Source organism: Microcebus murinus, chromosome 2 (assembly GCF_040939455.1).
Source record: "Microcebus murinus isolate Inina chromosome 2, M.murinus_Inina_mat1.0, whole genome shotgun sequence".
NCBI lineage: Eukaryota > Metazoa > Chordata > Mammalia > Primates > Cheirogaleidae > Microcebus > Microcebus murinus.
The window spans coordinates 67,977,127-68,002,665 of record NC_134105.1 but is presented as its reverse complement, the minus strand read 5'-3'; the positions used below and the strand labels follow the sequence as shown (position 1 = coordinate 68,002,665).

The window sequence follows — 25,539 nt, the reverse complement described above, 5'->3', positions numbered from 1 at the left end:
TGAGGTTTATATTATATTCATTAATTTAGGTCTTCCAAGTTTAAAAAAAGGCATCAGCCTTTATAAGCATATAAACTATGCCCAACACAGTAATGGGTGCTTTATATGCATCACATTAAAATACACTATTCCTTTTATTGGACAGATTATACATAAAAGGAAATGGGGTGGTGGAGAAGGTAAGGAACTCCCTAGTGACCAGTAAGTAGCATAGGAAAGGAATTTGGACTCTCAACTGACTCCAAAACCTAACTTTTTCTATTCACCAGTTAAGTGAGGGCTATCATTTATGACTGCAAACCTCTCCGAAGTTCAGATTGTTCCTGAACAATCAAGCATTTCAAACTCTTACCAACATGATAACCTCAATGTTAGAGTAGGGAGACAGTGTTAAGTTGTGTGGAGACACATAGGCACTAAAGATTAAATTATGTTTTCCAAATTGCACTTGAGAATTGAGCGTGCCAATTATATCCTTTGGGTTTCTACCTTGTTCAAAGCACTTGGGATTAAGGTTAATGAACAACAGAAAATTCTTGTACCTATTGCAAAAAACATATTTCCATTTATCTATGCAGACTGGTTTGGGATTTGTAAAAAAGATTTTGTAAAAGGTCTGACAGCTGTTGACATAACTTCAGGAATACCTGTTAGGGAAATTCAGTGACCTTTACAAACTTACCCATGGCCAAAAAATAAAAAAAAATAGAAAAGAAAAATCCAAAAAGTGATTGTAATTAAAATTAACCAAAGTTCCTGATCCATTCCTGATAAAGAGTAAGCTCAGGTTTAATATTTAAAAATAATTTATGAAGAAAGGGTTATGTTTCAAAGTCTACCTCAGGTATTTCTATTAGCATTTCTTCCAAGAGCTTTCCAGGGCTCCTTCCGTCCCTGTACCCAGTCTAGAGAAGAGTCTAGACAACTGTGCACTCATTTCATAGCACTTGCCCCGGAAGGGTACAAGGTTCGGGCTTGAGATGTCTTACACGTCATGATTTCTTCCTCGCATGCGAAGCTCAGAGTGGAAGGCTGCTGAGAGCACTGCCCCATGCCAGGATGCTAGGCGCCACGCATCCATCGCCCGGCAACCGTCTGAGAGGAATAGGCCGGGAGTGGGTGGCCCCTGGCCCGTCTGACGCCGGGAGCCCACGCACGAGCGGCAGCCCTGAGCTAAGGGAGGAAACACCAGCAGGCCTGTGCGGGTCGTTCATGGTGAAAGTGAGGGGCGTGATGGGGCGGGGGTGACAGAAGGGAAGCAGCGCCGGGATCCTTCAGCCTGCCTCCTCCGCTCCCCCTGTCCTGAAAGGCGGCCCCACTAGGGGCGTGGAAGGGAACCTGAGCCACGGGAGGAGGGGCACGGGTTACAGCGGCCGGGGGCGGGAGGATGCCACTGGCTACCCGGGGTCGTCGGCGTCGCGTCTGACTCTGGGCGGAGAGGAGCCTCGAGAGGCTGCTAAAGCTGCACACTGACCTGCCCGATCCCCCGCGGCCGAGAGAACGTGACGCCTCCCCGCCGCCGGGCAGTCGCACGCCGCTCCCGCCGGCCGCCTGGTGTCCCCGCCGGCGCCCCCTCCGCGCGCGCGCCGCGGGCGCAGGTGAGCCGGGCCGGGCCGGGCGCCGCCCGGAGGCATCAGGTGTCGTGGGAACGGCGCCCGCAACGCTCGGGGAGGGACGGCGATGCCGAGAGCCACAGGGGACCGTCAGCGGGAGGGCCGCGGCCCCGGCCGTCGGCACCATGCAGGGCACACCGCTGGCAGCGGGGTGCGAGCTGCAGCTGTTCGGGGCAGCGCCGGCGGCCGAAGGTCAGTGGTGGCGCCGGCGGGGGCTGCGCACGGCCCGCGGGCCCTGTGGGCGCGTCCCTGCGGGGCCGGCTCTTGCCCAAGGCTGCAGCAGGTGGGGGCCCTGCCCCTCGGCTCCCGCCCCGGCCGCCGCCCACCGGGAAGCCGGGGGCAAGGACTCGGAGGACTGGAAGCCACCGCGTCCCACAGCCTCGGCCCCTGGAAGGCCCACGGCGCGGCGGCCGTCTGGATGCCGGCCAGGGCCCGGAGACGGCCTACAGGTCGCTCGGCCGGCTCGCCTCTCCTAACTCGGGTTGTCCCCTGATTGGAGGTGTGGGGGAGGGGAGCGGGTGGAAATGGGGGCTGGAGCCGGGGTCCCCGGGGTCCCCGCGCAGGGGGCGGCCCCCGGCGGGCCGGAGAGCTCCTGGGCACGGGCGGAATACCTGCCCCACAAAGGCCGCCTGGAAGCTTGTTTTAAAAAAGAAAAGAAGGAAAAAGAGACAGAAGTCTTGTGTCTGCTGAAGTGCGAAAGCGCTTCTGAGGAAACGAACTTGCACTACGTTGTCGCCGACTGTGAGGTTTTAGTATTTACGCGTGTTCCCGGGCTGTCTCTAATTTTCTGCAGCTTGATCCGATTAAGCCTCCGACCGCTGAGCCGAAGTAACCTCTGCATGTCAGGGCGTCCCTTCTAAGAGCGTGCCTGATGCCTCAGGTGGACCCCGACGGCCCCTTCCCCGCCTGCTGCCGCTCGGCGGGTGTGCGGGCAGGGGCCGTGCGGTCCCTCCTGCGGCCGCCCGCGGGCCAGACGGTTGCCAGTGTTTAAAGTGCCCCCTCGGAAGGGCTTTTGAGACGGGATGAAGCCAACGTTTGCAGGTTTAGCGGTCCGTCCTTGTGGATGAAACGTCTTGCTTCTGGGACCACTCGGTGTGCTGTGTGTGCTGAATAAGTTAACGGTGGTTGGCCCATTTTCTCTTCGTACCTGTGGTTTACTGTTACATGGCGTGTGGCTGGTTTAGTTTTCCCAGCATCGAAATGGAAGGGGCTTAACGTCAAAGCTGTAATTCACCAGCATGCTTTATTATTAACGGCTTCATTATAATGCTGACGTTCATATGTGACCTTCGCTGAACATGAAAGCACCTTCCTTTTCATTCCCCATTGGTAAAGTCTCCTTAAATGCTGGTTAAGATATCCTGCCTTTTTGAAGAAGAAAATAAAACTGTGTTCTTGATTGAATATCCTAAGGAATTAATAACATTTTTTTCTTTCTTTCCTTTTTTTCTTTCTTTATGTCTTTACCTAAGAATTATTGTTATTTATACTTTGACAGGCAAGTTTTAACACACACATGTATGAGCCACACTTTAATAAGTTTGGTCATAATTATTTCATTTTGAAGGTAGGGCATATGCTATATAGTATATATGTTTTATGTTTTATTCATTCAATGGCATTCTTATTAATCTTTTCATTAATTAAGAGTTTAAAAACTTTCCCCAGGGCTAGTCTCTATAGCCGATGTCTATTGTTTGGAGATACTGGGCTTCTTAGAATGTTTGAATTGAAATCAAAAGTGGGATTCTAGACTTGGAAAGCAGTGTGGTCCCTAAGCAGTGACTTGTCAGATATTGTATGAATGCAGATCAAATCCACCCCTTCTTCATTACTGAGTACAAGTTAGTTAAAAAATATCAAACAAAGCCAGCCTTTCTATTCTATATGGAAGGACTCTACTCTCTTGGTGGTTTGAGATATTTTATTTTAAACAGGTTTCCATAGTGTCAACCTTAGTCTGAGGGAGAATCCAAGATGGGTCCCAGTCTCTGGAGTGACTTCTCTGCCACTTTGGAAAAGCTGCCTATGAAGACAATAAAACGAAACTGACCCTTTTCAAAGGGACAGAAAAAAAAAAATCCAGACAAACTGGTGCTGCTGATTGGGAATTAGACTTAAATTGAGCACCTACTTTCCCCTTTGTTCCCGAATCCTACCCCTTTAAGAACCTTGTTGGCTACTTAGGAAACTGCTCTGTCTGCTGTGGGTGTTAGGTGAGTGAGCCTGCTTAGTGCTAGGGCTTTGTTTGCATTTTTATTTAGTGCTCACTATAATCATCCAAGGGTAGGTATTGTTATTCCTGGTTTTTTTGCAGGAAAGGAAATTGAGGCTCAGAAAGGCTAAGTGACATGCCTAAGGTCACAAAAGTGTCAAGTCATAGAACCAAGATTAGAAAACAAACTGGATCTTGGTTCTCTACACTACACCCTGCTACCTTTAACTCAGTGGTTTTACATATATATATATTTTTGATCATCTGATTAAAGTTTTCATTTCTCCCCAGAAAAAATGCCCATATCAACATACTTGAAATCTTGCACACAATTTCAGGGTCCACTTGCTCTCTAAAGTCCTTCCCAGGCTCTCAGGTCTCCAATCTCTGCTCTAATTATATCTATTACTGAATAAGGCAGAAAGCATATATGTACTATATATATGTACATATCTTTTACTGATAGAAGCAGCCCTTGAATCTGGTAACTTTCAACTAGTTGAAAATTCACTAGTAATGGAAATAAATAGAAAAATGACATTTTACATTCTAACTGATTCTGCAAATGTCAGAAGTGCAGTTTAGAGCAATGGTGCTTATTTGAAACCAGATCTTTAGTTTGGGCTTCTTCCTGCAATAGCAAAGACTATGGATTTGTGCCTATAGTCACTAAATAGAAATGTTGGGTTTGTTTTCCTCCCTAGAGATGGCAAATCCCGAGGTGGTTGTAAATCGTTGCAGCTCTCAGGAAGAGGAAAATCGCTGCACTTTCAACCAGCATACATCTCCATCTGAGGAGCTTCTATTAGAAGACCAGATGAGGCGAAAACTCAAATTTTTTTTTATGAATCCCTGTGAGAAGTTCTGGGCTCGAGGTAGAAAACCATGGAAGCTTGCCATACAAATTCTAAAAATTGCGATGGTGACTATCCAGGTATGCATCTCAGATCATGAGTTTGATGAAAGCCTCTTTTAATAACAAAGAGAACTATGTACAGTGGTTTTTATAACTTTTAAATGTATTAATAATGGAGAAGAATACAAAATAAGGAAACATATCATCTTAAACCCTTCTCCCTTTACTATTTGAAATATATGAAATTTATGATATATAAATATATATGATATATGAAATATATGAAAAAATGGCTTTTGTTCCTTACTTTTTTCTTCTTGTCTTTCATTAAGTTATAATTTTAGTTACATAATCTAATTAGTTTTTGGGAAAAGAATATATTAATATTTGGCTTCCAGTCAAGAGGTCTAGATGAGGGTTTCTTAATCAGCCATGGAAACCAGTGTTGCCTGACATGAAGACTTTCTTTTTCTTTCTAGTTAGTTTCCGGAGAATTTCTCTCTCATTAGAAACTTCAAGGGTTTCTGTTACAGGCAAGTTCTTAGGTTCTCACAGCCTTGTGATCATGAGAATTGTGGAGTGGAAGAATGTGGTGTTAACACAAAGGGAGTGGCATTAGCTAGTAAAATATCAGACTGAGTTTTAGTTCAAAGGGAAATTCTGAATCTCATTTATTTGGTTTCTTTTAATATTTTTTGAGAAATCATATTTTGTCATTCTTATATATACTGGTTGTGATTTATTCTTATGAAAATATGTTTTCCTGCTGGTGAGAGTAATTGCCTCTTGTTAAAAGCAAAGAGGCAAAATTAAAGCAGATTTTAATGAGAAAAAATAGATGCATTAGGTTTATTTTTATTATTGCTTTATCTTCTTGCTAACAATGCATAAGTAAATAAACAAATTATATTAAAGGAGAGATTTTTTAAAAACCTGTCATTACTAATCTTAACTGCTTATTGAGAACAAATGCTTATGATTGTTAGACACTAAGGCAATTTCTACAATTATATGAGGTTGGTAGAATTCTTGCTTAAGTTACAAATATTTGTAACCCTAACAATATTTGTACCTCCATAATATGATGAAATAAAAGGAAAAAAAATACCACACAAAGGCAACTTTGTAACTGAGAAAATGAGGGTTACTTGGTTACAGATTACCTCTTTTCAGGGAAAAGAAGGTGGGCTTTCTGTTGAGATTTTGTGTCTAAATCAGCAAAAGACAGATGTCTATAGTGATAGGCACCCTACTGAAAATTTCCCTTTTCCCACTACCTGGCTCAGTCTCTGAATTATAGCAGTTCCCTCTCAGCTATTGTCACTTCTGTCTGCCACTAAGCCTTTGATGACAGAGACCAATTGTCTTCTCATTGTATATCCTCTGTCCCTAGCTCAGTGCTGACACATGGAAGGTGTTCATGTATTTGAATGATTGGTAAGAGCATCTTTGGGAATTCTTTGGAGGCTTTTTAGTCACTATCTTCAATAGATAATAATAAAATCCCTGGAATATCAAGCTATCATCTTATTGGGATTTAAATGAGGACACTTAGCTTAAAGATGCTCTTCAGAAATGAGGGTTATATGTGTGGAGTATAGGCCATATGTCACAAGCAGAGAGGAGAGGGGAAAAATTAATTTATTCTCTGTATTTTTCCTGATCAGCCCCTGGATTACTTTGTGTGGCAATGATAGGGTGGATAGAGACTGGATTTAGCCTGTCAGATATGGGTTCAAATTTTGATCATATACACATTGCCTAGTGATATGGCTTGAAAAAGTCATTTCTTCTCTGGGTGTTCATGTATGTATATGTAAAACTTTTGTATTAGGAACTATAATGCAGGATTAGTACGAGGAAAGTTCCTGAAATAGTATATGGCCCATAGACTCTATCCCACCTTCCATATAAAATACACCCTGCCTCACTCTGGGATCTAAGTCAGAGTATAGTTAGAGTGCAATCTCTAGTTACATTGTGTATGAGTGGTAGGCGGTGTTGGGAGGGAAGAGAAGATGAAAGAGAGACTTGGAGTAAAATCAACTTTGGGGTTTGATTGAAAAGCCTTTTGTTAAAACAATGACAGTGCAGTGAAACAACTTTTTTGTGTGTGAACAACTGAGTTTCATGTAAAACTCTGAGGTCAATCCTCCATGAATATTAAGGATGTGTTATATACTATAATTTAGAAATGCATTGAAGGGATATTTTGTATTTTTGGTCTTATTGTCACAGTTTTGGTAATTAGACCTAGGAATATAATCTGGTCATAGGACTTGGACTTTCTTACAGTATGTTATCCACCTGCTGCAAAACCTTCTTGATGTCCTAGAGAATTCATTGTAAACTCTTCTACTTGCTATTCAAGCCCCTGTGCCCTCTGCCTCCACTTTTTCTGCTCACATTTTCCACCTTCTTACCTTTTCTTTTTTTCCTTTTAAGCTGGTCTTGTTTGGGCTAAGTAACCAGATGGTGGTAGCTTTCAAGGAAGAGAACACTATAGCATTCAAACACCTCTTCCTGAAAGGGTACATGGACCGAATGGATGATACCTATGCAGTGTATACACAGAAGGATGTGTACGACCAGGTCATCTTCGCAGTGAACCAGGTAAATCAAGTGTATGCGTTAGTTGCTTGGGAGACAAAATAGATTGGAAAAAGCAATGTAACCAATAAGCAAATGTAGAAGGGTGAACATCTGCTTGGAAATGACTTATGTATAAAATCATTTTTAAATTGTTTTTAAAAAATATTGTCAATGAACATTTACAAAACTAGAAATTAAGACAGCTTTTGTTTAGTAACAGAGAAACAGAAACTTTAAAGATTTAATTAAAAGAATCAGAGCTAGGGCCGGGCGCTGTGGCTCATGCCTGTAATCCTAGCTCTTGGGAGGCCGAGGCGGGCGGATTGCTCAAGGTCAGGAGTTCAAAACCAGCCTGAGCAAGAGCGAGACCCCGTCTCTACTATAAACAGAAAGAAATTAATTGGCCAACTGATATATATATATATAAAAAATTAGCCGGGCATAGTGGCGCATGCCTGTAGTCCCAGCTACTCGGGAGGCTGAGGCAGAAGGATCACTCGAGCCCAGGAGTTTGAGGTTGCTGTGAGCTAGGCTGACGCCACGGCACTCACTCTAGCCTGGACAACAAAGAGAGACTCTTTCTCAAAAAAAAAAAAAAAAAAAGAATCAGAGCTAGGGCTTGGCATGGGAGCCTCAAATGTTTAAGATTACTAACCATGACCCTGGTTGTAAGTAGTCATTAAGTCTTCAGAGCTTAATATTTTCACCAGCCCTTAACAAATAATGAGAATATTAACTTTGCAGAGTTTGTATAGCAACCACGACTTTAAAATTCACTTAAAAAATAAGCAAGGCCTTTAATCATACATGACAATGATTTTATTGTGACATTGACTAACCACTAAACAACAAGTAAGCTTGTTTTTCATGCAGATGAAACTATTTCATTCTGAGTTTCTAATCAATTAGTTTTGCTATAAACAGTACCTTCTAAAGATCCCAAATTTTGTTTTTTGTAGGTATCATTGAAAGTGTTCTTGAAGTCAACATTCCCAACCTGGGTTAATTTGCAGACCATATTTCAAAATTATTATAACTCTTCTTCAAAAAATTATTATAGTATAATTGTGGTTCTTCATTTTTTAGAGATAATCTAGGCACAGTGAGACAGTAAACTGCTAGGATAAAATATATATTTATGGCACCAAGGCTTTCTGTTAGCATTGGGAAGCAAGAAATCTATAGTAATATAAATAAGTTGCATAAATTTTTAAACAGCATTATGTCCTACAATGGTGGTGGGGTGAGGGGAATAGCATAATGTTAGAGATAATTCAGTTTTAAGAATTTTTTTAAGTGTCTTAAGTTTCCCAAACTAGTCTGAACCACATTGATAGTTTTGTGGGTATTTTTTTTTTTTTTTTTGGTGGTAGGGGAATTAGAGGCAAGAGGTAAACAATCCATTACATTCTTTATAAAATATCTTTATCCTTATTAGTAGGCCTAGACTCAGTCTTCAGAAGATAATATTTGGTATTCAGGCCATTCTGCTTATCAGATCTCCATGTTCTTTACAGAAATTCATGTAGATTCCTCATTATAGTTGTCTTGGTCCATTCTTGCTGCTATAATAAAATACCTGAGTAATTTATAAACAACAAAGATTTCTTTCTCACAGTCTAGAGCCTGGGAAGTCCAAGATCAAGTTGGTGGTAGGTTTGGTGTCTGGTGAGGGCTTGCACTTCCTTGTTGCATCCTCACATGATGGAAGGTGGAAGGGTAAAAGGGCCTAGATAGTCTCCTCCAGCCTTTTATAAGGTCACTAATCCTATTCCTGAGGGCTCTACATTCAAACCATAGCACTAGATTATAAATAGATAATACTAATTGCATAGGTGTACCTTGGGCAGATGATTTTCTACTATCTTCCAAGTACCATTAGGCACTTTTATTTGAAGATAAAAAGTGTCTTGATCAAAATTTGAATGAATAAGTAAGGATTTGGGGGTTAATGAGGTCAGTTATTCTGCATGCTTCCAGAGAACTGAATATGGGCTGATATTAAAGGATGAAGGATCTTTTGTTTTCTGTAAGGAAACAAAGTTTCCTTGCCTGATAGTTGAGGTGATAGTTATGGAGGGAAACTGACAAGACGAACAGTCACCTCTCAGTCCTTACAGGTGATATCCATGACTAATCAGTTATCCTGAAGGGTACCATGGTTCATTGTGATCCAATACTATGATTATAATGGCATTGCTTTTTATTATATATGCTTCTATATTTAAATGTCAGAGACCTAATTATTTTGTTTTCACATGATATCCTAGCTTTCCTCTTATTTCCTCAATCCTTTTGGGGTCAGCTTTACTGGCTCCTTTTCTTCCATCTGCCCCAGAAATTTGAACAGTCCTCAAAGGCTTGTCCTTCTCCTGCAGAAGTTTCCACCACTACACAGCCTTGGCCATTACCGGGATGAGGTGACTCCCAAGCAGGTGCTCACACTGTTGCAGGCCAGACACTTCACAAGCACCGCAGGCTTACCCTGTGCAGAGTAGCTTCATATTCTCTTCCCAGATACTATCTCCAGACTGGTTTCTCTTTCTCATCAGTTGCTTAAATTAAAAGGCCTCAGGGTCTTCTTGGAATTGATTATTCTTGCAGCCCAAACATATTTTATAAATTCTTATTTCTGATTTGCTTCCCTTCTTTCCCACATACGTGCCCTACCACCTCTTGGCTGTTTTCTAAAGAATTAATCTAAAATTACAGATCTTATTGCATCATATTCTTTATATAGATAGATTTATATCTGTATATCTCTATCTGTAACAAACGGTGTTCAGCATCACAGCAGCTTATGTATTTATTCCATGAAGGCAGAGGGACATAACAGGCACTCAGATGTTTGTGAACGAGTGAATGAGCTCGACAGGCTCACTGTATGTGTCAGGATCAGGAGGTCACAGAAGGACCTCAAACAAGCAATCTATAATTAAGGAGCAGTCAGTTTTAATCTGCTTTACTTTTGGTGCCATATCACTCAGCTAAGGACCTTTAATGTGTTTTTATGTTGTCACTCAAAGGATAACTTGGGGCCCATGGGTCTGAGTGAAAGACTCCTTTTCTCAAGGCAGAGCATCAAAGGCCAGAAAGGATGGATGTGCCCAGCCTAATTAAAGCCCCACAAAGGCCACAGCCACTTGGGTGCTCTGTGCAGTCTCCCCACTGTTAATTCCACCAGTTAGTTCCAACCATAATCTCACACCACAGTCCTGTCCCAGAGTCCTCTGACTCAGGCTCCAGAGTAGAACACAGCCCTGCCACTTACCCTAGAGTATCCAGCTCTTGCCAGATGCTTAGATCTCCACTAAGAGGCCTTATTAAGACAGTAAGGAAGTCTAACTATAGCATAGCTTATGATGTCAGCAGGTATCTGCAGCCCTGGGCCTCGGATCTTTTGCCTTTCAAGATCTTAAAAGGTTTAAGACACAAGATTCTCTAGTCAGGAGGTTCTTATCTTATGGAGATTCTGGTGGGGATTGCCCCACATGTGCATATTGGACACTCAGAAGGGCTGCAGGGCCCTGTCACAGCTATGAATCTGATGTATGGCCTCTGCTTGCCTGTCTAGACTAGGGCCCTAACAGTGAAAGTGATGAGAGGCAGTCAGATTTGAGGTGGTGAGGAAGCTCAGATCTTTTGGTGATTCCTGTGGGGAGATAATTTGAAAGTAATGTATAACTTTCTGATGGACTGGAAGTGGAATATGGGAAGAGGAGACAAAAGGTCTTTCCTAAGTTTTGGCCTGAATATCTGATTGACTTACAGAGTCATTTAGAGAGAAGGGGATTACTGTAAAAGCAGCAGGTTTTTCTGTTTGCACATTTATTATGTTCAAGATTCCTCTTAGACACCATAGGCATCATGTAGGCAGATTGCTTTTCAAGTGCAATATTCATTGAAGAGGTCAGGGCTGGAGATGCAGATTTGAAGTTGTCAGCATATAGGTGGTGTTTAAAACAAGGGACTAGTTGAAGTCACCTGTGGAGAGAATGTGGATAAAGAGGTTGTGGTCTGAATCCAAAGGCACTCCAAGATGTAGAGGTTGGCAATGCGAGGATTGAGCAAAGGAGACCAAGAAAAAGCACTTCAGTGTTTCTGAAGTCAAGTGCAGAAAGTATTTAGTGCAGGGGAAACATTCAGCTGCATCAAATACCATGGAGATGTTAAGTTAGGTGAGGACTGAGAACAAAGCATCAAATTTGGCAACATGCTGCTCGTTGGTGACCTTGACAAGGCCCAATTCAAAATCCAGCCCATAGACCTAGATTATAAATTATTTCCTTCATTTAGCATAGCATGTTTCACATGCATCTTTTAGTAGAATTCTTTTTCTATGTGTCTATTGCACAAAATTGTTAATTTCAAGAGAGATGCCATATATACTTTTATATAACCAGTTGTGCCAAACATATTGCTCACAGACGGTTCTGAAACACCTTGTTTCAGAAACATCCACAAAAATCCATTAAGAGTTTAAGTTGACAATTATTACAAGGTACTATAAGATTCTCATTTGTAAAAGTAGTATTTTATTTTATTGAGGACTCACTAAGATAGGGGAATATTGCTATGAAAGTGATTAAATTATATTCTTGCAAAGATAAGATCTATGTGTGTGTGTGTATTTTTTTTTAAGAAAAGGTTTTGCTGGTTAGCCTTGAACAATTGTATCCCACTTCTTATACTTGTATTACAGTAGTAAAGTAGAACTCTGACCTTACGGAAAATAGTTCAAAGATAAATAAAATTTGTATTAACATTGAATTTAAAAATCAGTCCCTGAACATAGTTCTTAAGGGAGGAAAGAACCTCAAAGATTATGTGGCTTCAGACTTTAATTTTTTTCAGATAAGGAACTAGAAGCTCAGAAAGTTTGTCACAGAAAATAGACTGGAACCCAGAACTCTAATTCTTAGTGCTCCCAGCCATCTGCCTTCGTGGTGCACAGCAGCGGGTCACTTAACGCTGCACATCAATGTGAAGATCTCCACCCTGAGGGGAGGTGGGGACCTGCCAAGTTCAAAGGTGGGGAGGGAGGGACATCATGGCTTCACTTCTGCGCTAGCTGGCATTCCCATTTTCTGTTTCTCCTTTTGGCTGAAGTACTTGCAGCTGCGCAACGTCTCGGTTGGGAATCATGCTTACGAGAACAAGGGCACGGAGCAGTCTGCTATGGCAGTCTGTCAGCACTTCTACAAGCGAGGAAACATCTGTCCTGGAAATGATACCTTTGACATTGATCCAGAAATTGAAACTGGTAATGTTCATCTATAAACTAGGACTTCAATTTTTAATTTCTTGGTTTATACTTAAAATCAGTCATTTCATCTCTGAAAAGATTGATTTGGTGTGTGCTATAAGGGAATAGTAAGAACTATTTAGGAGTTATTATGTGTCAGGTACTGTTCTGAGCTAGTTACTGTAACTTAAGAATCCTCAAAAAAAAAAAAACCAACAAAGAAGTCATCAGCATTTTCCCCATTTTATAGTATGGTTCAGAGAATTAAGTAATCTGTCCTACATGGAGCTAGAAGAGGGAGTGCTAAAATTGGGCCCAAGCTGTCTGCGCTCTTAGCCACTATATGTTACCACCTCATGCTTAATACAACAGTTAAATAGGTAGATTTTTATGCTTACAGAGCATTATGCTTGCAAATACTTGATGTATATAAAACTTCCTCTCCCCAACAGCACTTTGCTATTTAACGTCTTTGGGGTAGGTTGAGAGAGAGGAATGAGAATCAGAACTTGGAATAATGCAGCTTATTCTTATTAACAACTTGTACCTATTAATAAAATATCAGCTTAGGTCATTGAATTAAAAAGTAAGTATTCAAATACTTTTATAGACATCAGGATTTTTTTTCCACAGGGATAGTAAAGGATAACAGTACCAACTAGTGAAAACTTTCTAAAATACTATCTTCCTTTTTTTTAAGTGCTTATTGAGGAAAAGTTATCAGCCCATATTTAAAAAAATAGATCCTTAAAACTACTTAGAAAAACTTATTCACTGCAAGTACTTCAAATGATATGCTTAGGATACAAAAAAGGGGGTCGGAGGGGTTCAAAGTTTATCTAGACTTAAAAATTTTGACAGGAAGGAAGATAATATTCTATGGAACACTAATGACATAGAGTTCTGAACTTTCTCTAGCCTCCAACCATTTCAGAAATGTTGTAGCCACTAATGTCTTAAAAACAAATGAGTCATTGTAACCAGGTGGTATTGATGTTTAGCATTTAAAATCTTAAATCGGAAAAATACTAGCATCTGAATATGGTCCTAAATGTATTATCCTTCCAAAATGCAGTTTTATTTATTTATTTTAGGTACTATGTCATTTTTTTTTGTCCTTTTCTATGGCAGAATGTTTCTTTGTAGAGCCAGACGAACCTTTTCACATTGGAACACCAGAAGAAAATAAACTCAACTTAACGCTGGACTTCCACAGGTGAGGGACGCAGATGGGAGTGCAGCTTATGTTTGTGTGTATATGTTTCCACTGGACTAAAGTCTCCTCTGTTTTCTAGACTCCTAACAGTGGAGCTTCAGTTTAAACTGAAAGCCATTAATCTGCAGACAGTTCGTCATCAAGAGCTCCCTGACTGTTACGACTTCACCCTGACTGTAAGTGTGGGTGGGGCTCAATTCGGTTCCAGTCAGGAGAAAAGTGGTTTTATCTAGTTACATGTTTCATAAGATGTTTCCATTTAAATGTGCATAGGGAAAACATTGATATATCTAGCTCTATTCTGTTGTAGTAACTTATTTCCTTGGTAATTATTTCTTCTGTACCTCAGTTTAAGTTCTACCAGAGCAGGGACCTTGTCTTGTTCATGGCTATCTCCAGTACCAAGAACAGTGCCTGTCACAGAGTAGATGTTCAATCACAAAAGGAACAGGGGTTTGCAGGTTCTGTATGGTTGGCTCGTGGCAGCCTGTGGCTGTCTGCTTAAGGGCACTGCCAAGAGTTCTTGTTACTGTGTACCCTCACCATGGATGTTGGCAGTCTCTGGGTTATTGCTCACACTGCTTGTCCTCATCCTGCCTCTGAATGCTCTCATTCCTCTCTCCCCCTGCAGCCCACCCTATCACTTCTGCATTCTTTGTGTTCCAGTTGCAGATGGAGTATTAAGTTCTCTAGGGAGCACAAGATGTGTTTCATGGGAGTTTATCACTTTACAGGATCACAGTCCGTAACCCAGTGCTGTTTGTTAACGTACAGGACAGCATTTGAAACAACTCACCTTCATACCATCTGGAGTTCTGTCACTTTGTACTGTTTGATAGGAATAGTAGTTTGTAGCAAAAGCTGTGTCCATGATACTCACTAATTGGCTGTAGTACTCAAGTTTTCAGAGATGGAGGTTAAAAAATTTTTTAGAATATGGTATAATGTAATAAGTATGCATTTAAGAAAAAGCACTAAAACTACAAGAGTATTTTGAATTAGGCTATAAATTTCGATCATAATATCAACCAGCAAGTTATGAATTATCAGTATTATTTGTTTTTTAAAAATTGAGCTATAACCCATAGTCTCCTCTCTTTTTTCTTCTTCTCTGTCTTGAATTTGAGAAATGACACTTTTCAGAATTTTTGTAATACTGATATCTCTTTTGTGGACCCTTTTTTAATTCCTCATTTAGAAAGACATTCTATCTTCTGAACTCCCAAGTGTTTTGTTTTCTTTTCTTTCTATCTCTCTTTTTAAAAATTTTGTATGGGCTTACTACCTTTTTCTTTGTTTTAGGATTTTCTAAGTGTTTATTAACTCTGCTAGATTGAAAGTTCCTTGAAGGTAGGAACTATTTTATTAATCTTTTCATACCTCAAAAAACATAGTAGATGACACAAATATTTGTTGAATGCATAAATGAAACACTTGTGAAATCTAGATCCTTTCTATTGGCTCAATTCAGTGGCAAAAGCAACCTGGCCAGTTAGTCACATGCAGATTTGTTGGATTTTCATCATTCTTATAGATCATCCCAAGCTGTACCTTTGCATTATGGATTTAGCAGTGCATCTTGTAGAACTCTTGTAGAACTTGGGGTAGAGCTTGTATCCTATGGGGTGATTTAATAATAAAAGCCATTTGTGCAACTTCATTGTCATAAGTAAATGTGAACTGGGTAGCATGCACCTGATATAAAATGTAGGGACTTTAGAGTCAGATAAACCTAGATTTCAGTTCCAGCTCACCAGTTAGTAGCCGTGTAACTTTAGGCAAATTATTTAATTGTTTTGTGCCTCAGTTTCATCTGTGAACCAAAATTAATACCTACCTACCTGGCAAGGTTGTCATCGAAATATAAAATAATCTACGTAAAGGACTTACCTAAGTAACTGGTATATACTAGATAATTGATTCATTGAACAGCTTTTTAAAAACCTTTGCTGTGTGTGCCCAGTTGGATTTAGAATGGAAAAGTAGTACATTAGCATTCATGCATAGTAGTTTAATACAATTTTGTATCATGTATTTTTTTTTTTTTTTTGAGACAGAGTCTCACTCTGTCGCCCAGGACTGGAGTGCCGTGGTGTCAACCTACTTCACAGCAACCTCAAACTCCTGGGCTCAAGAGATCCTCCTGCCTCAGCCTCCCAAGAAGCTGGGACTATAGGCATGTGCCACCATGCACAGCTAATTTTTCTATATATTTTTAGTTAGCTAATTAATTTCTTTCTATTTTTAGTAGAGATGGGGTCTTGCTCTTGCTCAGCCTGGTCTCAAACTCCTGAGCTCAAATGATCCTCCAGCCTCAGCCTCCCAGAGTGTTAGGATTACAGGCATGAGCCACCGCGCTGGCCTGTATCATGTATTTTGAAGCTCTTTATTAGGTATATGAACACCTAGGATTCTTGTGTTCACTTGATGAACTAACCTTTTTAGCATTATGCAATGGTACTCTTACCTCTACTAATATTCTTTAACATCTATATAGTTGCATGTTAATATAGTTACTCTAGCTTTCTTTTGATTAGTGTTAGCATGGCATATCTTTTCCCATCCTCTTAATATCAACCTATTTGTGTTTTATATTTAAAGTGGATTTCTTGTAAGGCAGGGTATTCTTGGGTCTTGCTTTATTATCCAATCTCACAATCTCTACCCTTTAATTAGTGTGCTTAGACCATTTATATTGTTTGCAATCATTAATATAATTTCCTTTTTTTTTCTGCCTTCTTTTGGATTGATTATTTTTTATGACTTCATTTTATTTCGTTTGTTAGCTTATGAGCTATATAACTCTTTGTTGTATTATGTGGTTTAAAGTATACATCTTTAACTTATTATAGTCTACCTTCAAGGGATATTATACCACTGTGTTTACAGTGTAAGAACCTTACACTGCAAGGAACCTTACACTGTAAGAACCTTCCACTGTAATGGAATATACTTCCATTTCTCCCATCTTGGCCTTTATGTTATTGTCATATAATTTATTTCTATATGTTATAATCCCTGCAATACACTGTTATTAATTTTGTTTTAAATAATTATCTCTTAAAGCAATTTGAATAATAAGAAAACATCTTCATATTTGCCAATGCAGCTACCATTTCCAGTGTGCTTCCTTCTTATACGTAACTCCAGCTTTCCATCTGGTATCATTTTCCTTCTGCCTGAAAAGTTTCCTTTAACATTTCTTATCGTGCAGATCTGCAAGTGATGAATTCTTTCAGCTTTTGTATGTCTAAAAAATATTTAACTTTCCTTTTTTTAAAGATCATTTCACTGTGTATAGAATTCTATTTTGACCGGTTGCTTGGGTTTTGTTTTGTTTTTGCCCCATACTTTAAATATGTTCTAGCTTATACTGTTCCTGATAGGATAGGACCTGCTGCCATCTTTACCTTTATTCTTCTGTATAGGACGTGGTTTTCCCCATCTGGGCACTTTGGAAACTTTCTCTTTGTCTTTCATTTTAAACAATTTGGTTGTGAAATGCCTTGTTGTTATTTTCTTCTTATTTTCTGTGATTGGGGTTCATTGAGTGTCATAGGTCTGTGGGTTGATAGTTATCATTATATTTGGTATTTATTCAGCATGATTTCTTCAAATATTTTTTTATGTTATTGTCCCCTCCACCCCCTGTCCTTTTTCAGAGATTCCAATTATATCTGTGTTTGGTCATTTGAAGTTATCCCATAGCTCACTAATGCTGCTTGTTTGTTTTATGTTTCAGACTTTTGTGTGTGTGTGTATTTCATTTTGCATAGTTGCTATGTTTTCAAGTCCACTAGTTTTTTTTTCTGTGCTATCTAATCTTTTCTAATCCCATTCAGAACTTTTCTTCTTTGTTTGAGGGATTCAGCTTCTTCTGAGCATCTTACCAAGATGTGACTGACATTGAGCCACAGTTTGTTTACTCAGTAGGTATTTCATGAGCACCTACTATTTGTAAAACCCTGAGGCCCTTTGTGTGGGAAAAACATGGTTTCTCCTTGACAAGGATTTCTGACTCAGTCAAATAACACTGAGCATCTTCCTTGCATGAGGCCGTGGGATGGGTCTGCCAGCTGTTGTGGACATGGACAGACAAATCCGTGGACTGTCAAGGAAAGAAGCTTACAGTTCATCAAGAAGAGAAATAGAATGACTAAACCCTTTAAGGTCATTTGAAATCTTATATCTAAAGTGATATAAGATCTTATATCCTCCACATGGAAAAGCTTCAATAAAATTCATTTAAGTGACAGACTTTTCAAGAACTTTTTTTCTTTAGGACTTGAGAGAAAGAGAAGAGGCAGGAAAAAAAATGGACTGATTTTGTTGCCTTGCCATCCCTGTCCTGCCATGGGGACAGGGAAGGGAACTGGAGCAGAAGACAGTAGAAAAACTATGGAAGGTGTTCTGGCATAGCTTTGTCCTGCTTGGCACCTGGTGTCCTGAAGTGGCTGTCCTTGGAACAAGGCGTGTCTGTTGACTCCCTGACACCAAAAGCTTTGTAATACACATTATGCTAAAGTGACTAGGAAATCTAGGCCCATGAAAAATGGGAAAAGTCTTAAGGCAAAAATAATGGAAGATCTAGTTTAACTTTCTCATTTCACAGAGAAATAATGGGAACTTCCCAAGGTTGAACAGAGTTAAAAACAGGTTTGAGATGAGACTATGGGTCTCCTGTCCCCTTGAAAGAATTGTTTCTTAATTAGTAAATAGAGGTATCTTGGGTTCATAAACTATAGGTATGTTTTTGACCCTTTTCCTGTCTTCACAGATAACATTTGACAACAAGGCCCACAGTGGAAGAATTAAAATAAGTTTAGATAATGACATTTCCATCAGAGAATGTAAAGACTGGCATGTATCTGGATCAAGTAAGTGATGAGCTTTACTGGTTTTCATAATGGTTATTTTTTAAATTTTTTTTGAGACAGAGTCTCGCTTTGTTGCCCAGGCTAGAGTGAGTGCCGTGGCTTCAGCCTAGCTCAAAGCAACCTCAAACTCCTGGGCTCAAGCAATCCTCCTGCCTCAGCCTCCCGAGTAGCTGGGACTACAGGCATGCACCACCATGCCCGGCTGATTTTTTCTATATATATTAGTTGGCCAATTAATTTCTTCCTATTTATAGTAGAGACGGGGTCTTGCTCTTGCTCAGGCTGGTTTTGAACTCCTGACCTCAAGCAATCCACCCACCTTGGCCTCCCAGAGTGCTAGGATTATAGGCGTGAGCCACCGCGCCCAGCCCATAATGGTTATTAAATAATGTAAAATGGTTATTAAATTACTGCCCCTTGGATTGGTGGAACATCAAATAAAATATTGGAGCATTTCCAAGTCCCTAATTCTCTCTAAGCAGATGAACTCATAGTTGATATCTGATGTTTCAGGCAATACCTAAGTCACTCATAGCTGAAATGGCCTTCCTTACCTTCTTCAGGTGCCCTTACCTACCCACTCCTCACCAAGAACATACTTATGGTTCTGTACCAAGACTCTACATGTGTATACCCAAACCAATTCTTAATTGAATGCATGCTGCCTAAGTACTTCCACCTTCATTTTCCTCATTTTAATATTTTAAAATATCCTTGAGATAGGTAGAACTCTTATTTTTACAGATGAAGAAACTAAGACTAAGAAGAGACACTTGGTACCTGTGGTCATACAGCCAGGGAGATGTCAGGTAGAATTTGACCCTAAAGCATCCCACACATTATCATTGCCTTTTATCCAGGTTAGAAAGTAGACTAGGAGCTGGGCATATTGGCACACACTTGTGGTTTTAGCTACTTGGGAGGCTGAGGCAGGAGTATCGCTTGAGCCCAGGAGATTGATACTTCAGTGCATCATGATCATGCTTATGAATAGCCACTGCATTCCAGCCTGGGCAACACAATGAGACCCTGCCTCTAAATTTAAAAAAAATGTTTAAAGAAGATTAGAGAAAGAAAAGGCCTGTTCTTAGAAATATGGACAAGAATTCAGATATAGACTGAAGACTGTCAAGAATTTTAAAGCTGAACTGGAGAAAATTGCCTGGAAAGAATTTATTAATATCTATCTCATTTTCTAGTCCCTCATAAGTAACATAATGGTATGTTGTGCTGGACTTAATGATTAGGTCAGGGGTTTTCAGATTCTTGTGAGCAAAAGAATCTTACTGGATACCTGTTAAGATGCAGTTTCCCCAACTCCATGCAAGACAGTCAGCAGGTCTGAGGTGGGGTTTAGGAATGTATAGACAGCCCTTATTCAGACCGTCCTTGGATAATCACTGTTTTAGGTTTGCCTACTGATTGATTTGCCAAGTTCAGAAGTAATAACAAGATAGTAAAAGTAAATAAAGTGAAATTTCATCACTGTAGAATTCTTTTCCCTAATAGGTAACTTCAAATACATGAAGCTCTTAAATTATAAACTGTCATTTAAATCACAAGCTTATTTGAAACACAAACCTCTTTTGTCATCTGTAAACTTTATAATGCTTCTCCACAACTTTAGAATAAAGAAAATGAGAGGATATAAAAGCGCCTGGCACATAGGCCTTGTCTCAAATATTTGTTTCTTGGTTTTTAAGTTTTTCTGAAGTAGATTTAGAAATTTGTATAGCAATTAGATGCCCCTTGGCAAACATTAATGGGATGCTTCATCACAGAACTAGTCTTGAGTCCTTCATCTTTTCACCAGCATAGAGCAGTCTAACTTGAGAAATAGAGACCAGCTCTGTAACGGGCGGAGCATGTGAGGGCCAACACCTCTGCCCACCTCTCTTCATTGGCTCCACTCATGTCAACCAGGACTTTGCATTTTCGATTCTCCAGAATCTCTGTAAGGGTGGCTCTTTCTCATCACTCAGGTTTCAGCTAAAAACTACTTTTCCCCTTACTATACAATATAAACAGAACTCTCTTCTCTCACATTCCCCCAAATTAACCTCCCTCAGATACAGCAGTGGTTCTCAAATTGTAGCATCATCTAGAGGGCTTGTGAAAACCCAGAGTTTCTGATTCAGTGGGTCTTGGTAGGACCCAAGAATGTGCATTTCTAACAAGTTCCCAAGGAATGCCAAGAACCACTGATATAGACTGATGGGTACTGGAAACAGACAGCCAAGGATTGAATCCTGAGTCTGCCACCTACTGGCCCTGTAACCTTGGGCAAATTATGTGACCTCTGTGCTTCAGTTTCTCACCTGCAAAGTGGAGATAATCATCCCCACCTCATTGGGGTTGCTGTGAGGATCAAATAAGATGATACATACAAAGTGCTTAGAGCCATGCCTGGAAAGAAATGTGCTCAATACTTGTTATCTATTATGATTTATTTTCTTTATATCACTTACCACTACCTGAAAGCATTTTATTCCTGTACTTATTTACTTCTTTGCTTGTCTCAGTGCAGCAGAGTAGAAGTTCCATAAGATCAGAGACCTTGTCTGTCTTGTTCACCACTATATATTAGCATCTAGAAAAATGGCTGGCACATAGTGGGTGCTTAATAAATGCTTATACCTAGTTAAGTAGGTTTTAATAGAATATGCAGGGAGGCTAATTGTATTACGAACAAAAGACCACGAGGTAATAATTAAAGATCTTGGATTGGTTGTGGTGTTTTTAAAAGTACTTGTAACCTGGTTTAAATACTAATTGGAAGAATGCTTATTGAGGCTTTTTTTTCTTTGTTGTCTTACTGGAAAGAATGCTTGAATTATCTAAATTATTCTAAAAAGAAGTAGATGTTACCATATCTGTTTCCCACTACATAATCACTATATAATCTTTTTTGCTTTCAGTTCAGAAGAACACTCATTACATGATGATCTTTGATGCCTTTGTCATTCTGACTTGCTTAGCTTCGTTAATCCTCTGCGTTAGATCTGTGATTAGAGGACTTCAGCTTCAGCAGGTAGGGTTGTTGCTTTCTAGGAATGCTACTGATATTTTGATTGACAGAGAAATTCACTGTGCCTCTCCTCTTTTCCCTAAAGGAATTTGTCCAATTTTTCCTCCTCCATTATAAGAAGGAAGTTTCTGTTTCTGATCAAATGCAATTTGTCAATGGATGGTATATTATGATTATTATTAGTGACATATTGACAATCATTGGATCAATTCTAAAAATGGAAATCCAAGCAAAGGTAAACTTTTTTCCTAATCATGCTACTGTTAGTATCAGATGGATTAATGGTAATGTATTTGGTAATGGTAATAGTATTTGGATTAATGGTAATGTATTTTTCCAGAATGTGAGAATTTTCAGAGTAAATTATTTCTTCCAAAACTTACAGCAAGTAAACTTGAAATCAATAATAGTAATTTTCTTAAATCTAGTCAGGAAGTCTCTTAGGCAGAGTTTTTAATAGTGAGATCCACAAACCACTGCATCAGGATCATTTGGGTACCTGGTAAAAATGCCCCATGTTAGACCTACTGAATTCAAACTCCTCAGGTGGGGCCTGTGAATTCTTACACACACCAAAATTCATACACACACCAAGGTAACTAAGGCAAGAATTTTTAAAAACAATCTTACAAGAAATGCTAAAATCTTCAACAAAAAATGAGTGAGGCTAAAGGGGAAAGTGAGGTCAAGGTACTATTGTGTGAGTGCTTGCATTTGTTTCCTCTGTCCATTCCAAGTGAGAATGCTCCCATTTTCTTACTTTTCTCATTGATGTTGACAGAGTTATCCATTTTAAGTTAAGATTAACCTATCTGAGAAATCAACTCTCCCACCAAAACAAAAACCAAATTAAAAATGCTAATATTGTTCAAAGGAATCTTGCTCACACTTATATTTTCTTAGTTTTCATGCAACTGATTCTGAGTCATCTGGGGGTTGGTTTTAAGCCTGGGCAGAGACCCCAAATGCAATGGCTCAGATAAAATAGGAGCTTCTTTCTTTCTTATATAATAGCCAGGATGGGTTTTACAAGTTGGTGAGTAGCTCAGTTCCACACAGTCATTCGGGGACCCAAATCTTCTCCCATTTTATTTCTGTGCCAGCCCTTGAGGGCTCAGCCTGACTGCATGGTTGGCACTGGATCACCTCACAAACAAGTTGCAGCTTATGGGAAGCAAAAACAGGGTATAGTGGAAGCCCTCCCACAGACTTACAGCAAGACTAGCAGGCTTTGTTTCAGTTCACATCCCACTAGAGAGAATTTAGTCAATCCTTACCTGCAAAAGGAGCCAGGGAATACAGTCCAGGCAAGTGCCTAGGAAGGAGAGAGAGTGGGTCTAGGTCAACACTTGGCAGCAGCCACTATATGTGGCTGTAGTATATACTATTGGAATAGATGTTTAACTTTAGGGACAAAAAACCAAAAACAAAATCAACAGAAGAAAAGGAGTGAGGGAAGATTTGCAGAAAATCTTTAGTTTTATCAGATTCAACTGTCATTAACCTCAATGGGGTCCAATAATCTTTATACATTTTTCGAGGCCTCTCTGCCCATTTCATAGATGATCATTTCATGTTTTCTTCTCTTCTGAAACCTCTCATACCCTTGCCACATTATCACTCTAAGCTAATGACCTTGCCTCCTATTTCACAAAAACAATAGAAAAAAAAAAAAGAATTTCCACAAACTCCTACTTCATTTATCCACCTCCCCAAATCAGTGTGCACATACTCTGCTATTTCTCTGTTACTGTGGATATACTGTTTCAGCCACTCCAGGGCCAGCCCCTCCACCTGCCTACCAGATGCCATCCCCACTTGCTTATTCAAATGCATGCCCCCCCCCTCCAGTCTTCCTTCTCTGGCATCATCAATTTCCCACTGTCTACCAGGTCATCCCCATTAGCATGTTTTGCCCCTTTTTGGAAAGATAACATCTCAAACCCTTTTCTCCTCTGCTAGCTACTTACTACCCCAATTTCTCTGCTCCGTTTTATTTAGCAAAAGACCTCAAAAGAGTAACCTTGTTGACTCTGATTCTGTTCCTACCATTCTTTTTATGTCGGTTCCAATCAGGCTGCCCTGCCACTCCACAGGAAGTGTTCTTTCCAATGTCCTCCCATGCTGATGAGTCTAGTCATCAATTATTTACCCTCATCTTGACCTATCAGCAGCTTTTAACACTGCATAGCACTCACTCTTTGTTGTCACACTTTTTCATTGGGCTGTCACTTACCAGGTTTTCCTTCTAAGTCACTGTCTGGTCTTCTGACTTTCCTTTGCCGGTTCCTTTTCATCTCGCCAAGGTGACAGTGTTTCAAGACATAGTGCTTGAGCATCTTCTCTTTTATGCTCCTGTCTTGATAATCTCATCCTGTTGCACAGCTTTAAATAGTACCTATTTGCCAGTGATTTCCAAATCTATATCTCCAGCCTGGAATTCTTCTCTGAACTCCAGACTCAAATATCTAACTGTCTATTCTATATCTCCACTTGGATATCTACTTTTCCTCTCAAATTTAACATACTTAAGAGAACTTCTAAAAACCTCACTCACCTCCACATTCAAACCCTTCCTAATTTTGGTTAATGGCAACTCTCTTCAGTTGCTCAAGACAAAAATCATGGATTTATCATAGACTCCTCTTTTTCACTAAGCCCCTCTCTCCAACATCTAATCCAAGAGCAGATCCTGTTGATATACCTTCTAAAACCACCACATTATCTTCACTATTACCAGCCTGGTTCAAGCTGCCATCTCTCAGCTATATTATTGTAATAGTCTCCTTACTCCTCCAACAATCTGCTCTCAACCACAACAGCCAGCATTTGATCATGTCACTCCTGTTAAGGAATCTCAAATCTCCCCAACTGGGTCAGAGTAAAAGACAAAGTTGTTAAGTGCCTGGGGTCCTGTATTACCTGCTGCCTCATCTCTACTGTATACTCTTTCCATTGCTCCCTCTAGCCAGGCTCACTAACTTGCCAGACACCCTTCTGCCTCAGGGCCTTTACACTTGCTGGTCCCTGTGCCTAGAAGGATCCTCCCTTAGATTTTTGCTTGACTTCCTCCCTCACTCCCTTCAAATCTTTGCTTAAATGCCATCTTTTCAGTGAGACTTTCCCTGATCACCCTATTTAAAATTATAAACCCATACCATTCCTTATCCCTTCCCCTGAATTTTCTCTTCAGCAATTGCCATTCAGCTAATGTACCAAAGGTTCTATTAGTTTATTTCTATTGTATCTCCTCATACCCCTCCCCCTTCACTACAATGTAAGCTTCATGAAGCCAGAGAATATTGTTTGTTCACTCCTTTATCCTTAGCACCTAGAACAGTGCCTGACTCATAACTACCTCAATAAATATATCTTGCCCAAATTAATTTCTGTTATATTAATCTGATTATATTTTTTTCTACTCTGTCTTAGAGTCTAACAAGTTATGATGTCTGTAGCATACTTCTGGGGACTTCTACTATGCTCGTGTGGCTTGGAGTCATCCGATATCTCGGATTCTTTGAGAAGTATAATGTAAGGAATTCCACGGATCTCCATGCTATTGGTATTTCTCTCAAAGATGTTGCACTGTGTTAGCTGAAGGACAAAGGGATTCTAATGACCTCTCTTACTTTCCCAGCTCCTTATTTTGACCCTTCAGGCAGCACTGCCCAATGTCATCAGGTTCTGTTGCTGTGCAGCTATGATTTACTTGGGCTATTGTTTCTGTGGATGGATTGTGCTGGGGCCCTACCATGACAAGGTACTGAGAAACAACTCTTTTCCTATTACTATTAAGCTCTTAGCATAGTGCCAGTGGCTTGTCATCCTTTTTAAATGAACTCCTTTTATTTTGTGATTTAACCTTCAAATGTTGAAGGTAGCATATCTATTGCC

General features: G+C 40.0%; 1 protein-coding gene across 1 annotated transcript in view; it reads left to right on the top strand.

The window, feature by feature from the left end:
* The first annotated feature begins 2,106 nt into the window (after positions 1 to 2,106).
* The window catches only part of MCOLN3 (mucolipin TRP cation channel 3), a 29,379-nt gene continuing 5,946 nt past the window's right edge, over positions 2,107 to 25,539 (top strand). The window contains exons 1-10 of the mRNA XM_012747612.2: positions 2,107 to 4,762; positions 7,130 to 7,297; positions 12,386 to 12,539; positions 13,653 to 13,737; positions 13,817 to 13,913; positions 18,515 to 18,614; positions 21,533 to 21,645; positions 21,728 to 21,877; positions 25,075 to 25,176; positions 25,283 to 25,405. Of these exons, the coding sequence (XP_012603066.2) occupies positions 4,508 to 4,762; positions 7,130 to 7,297; positions 12,386 to 12,539; positions 13,653 to 13,737; positions 13,817 to 13,913; positions 18,515 to 18,614; positions 21,533 to 21,645; positions 21,728 to 21,877; positions 25,075 to 25,176; positions 25,283 to 25,405 (1,347 nt within the window). The 5' untranslated portion in view covers positions 2,107 to 4,507. The remainder of the gene's footprint in view (positions 4,763 to 7,129; positions 7,298 to 12,385; positions 12,540 to 13,652; positions 13,738 to 13,816; positions 13,914 to 18,514; positions 18,615 to 21,532; positions 21,646 to 21,727; positions 21,878 to 25,074; positions 25,177 to 25,282; positions 25,406 to 25,539) is intronic.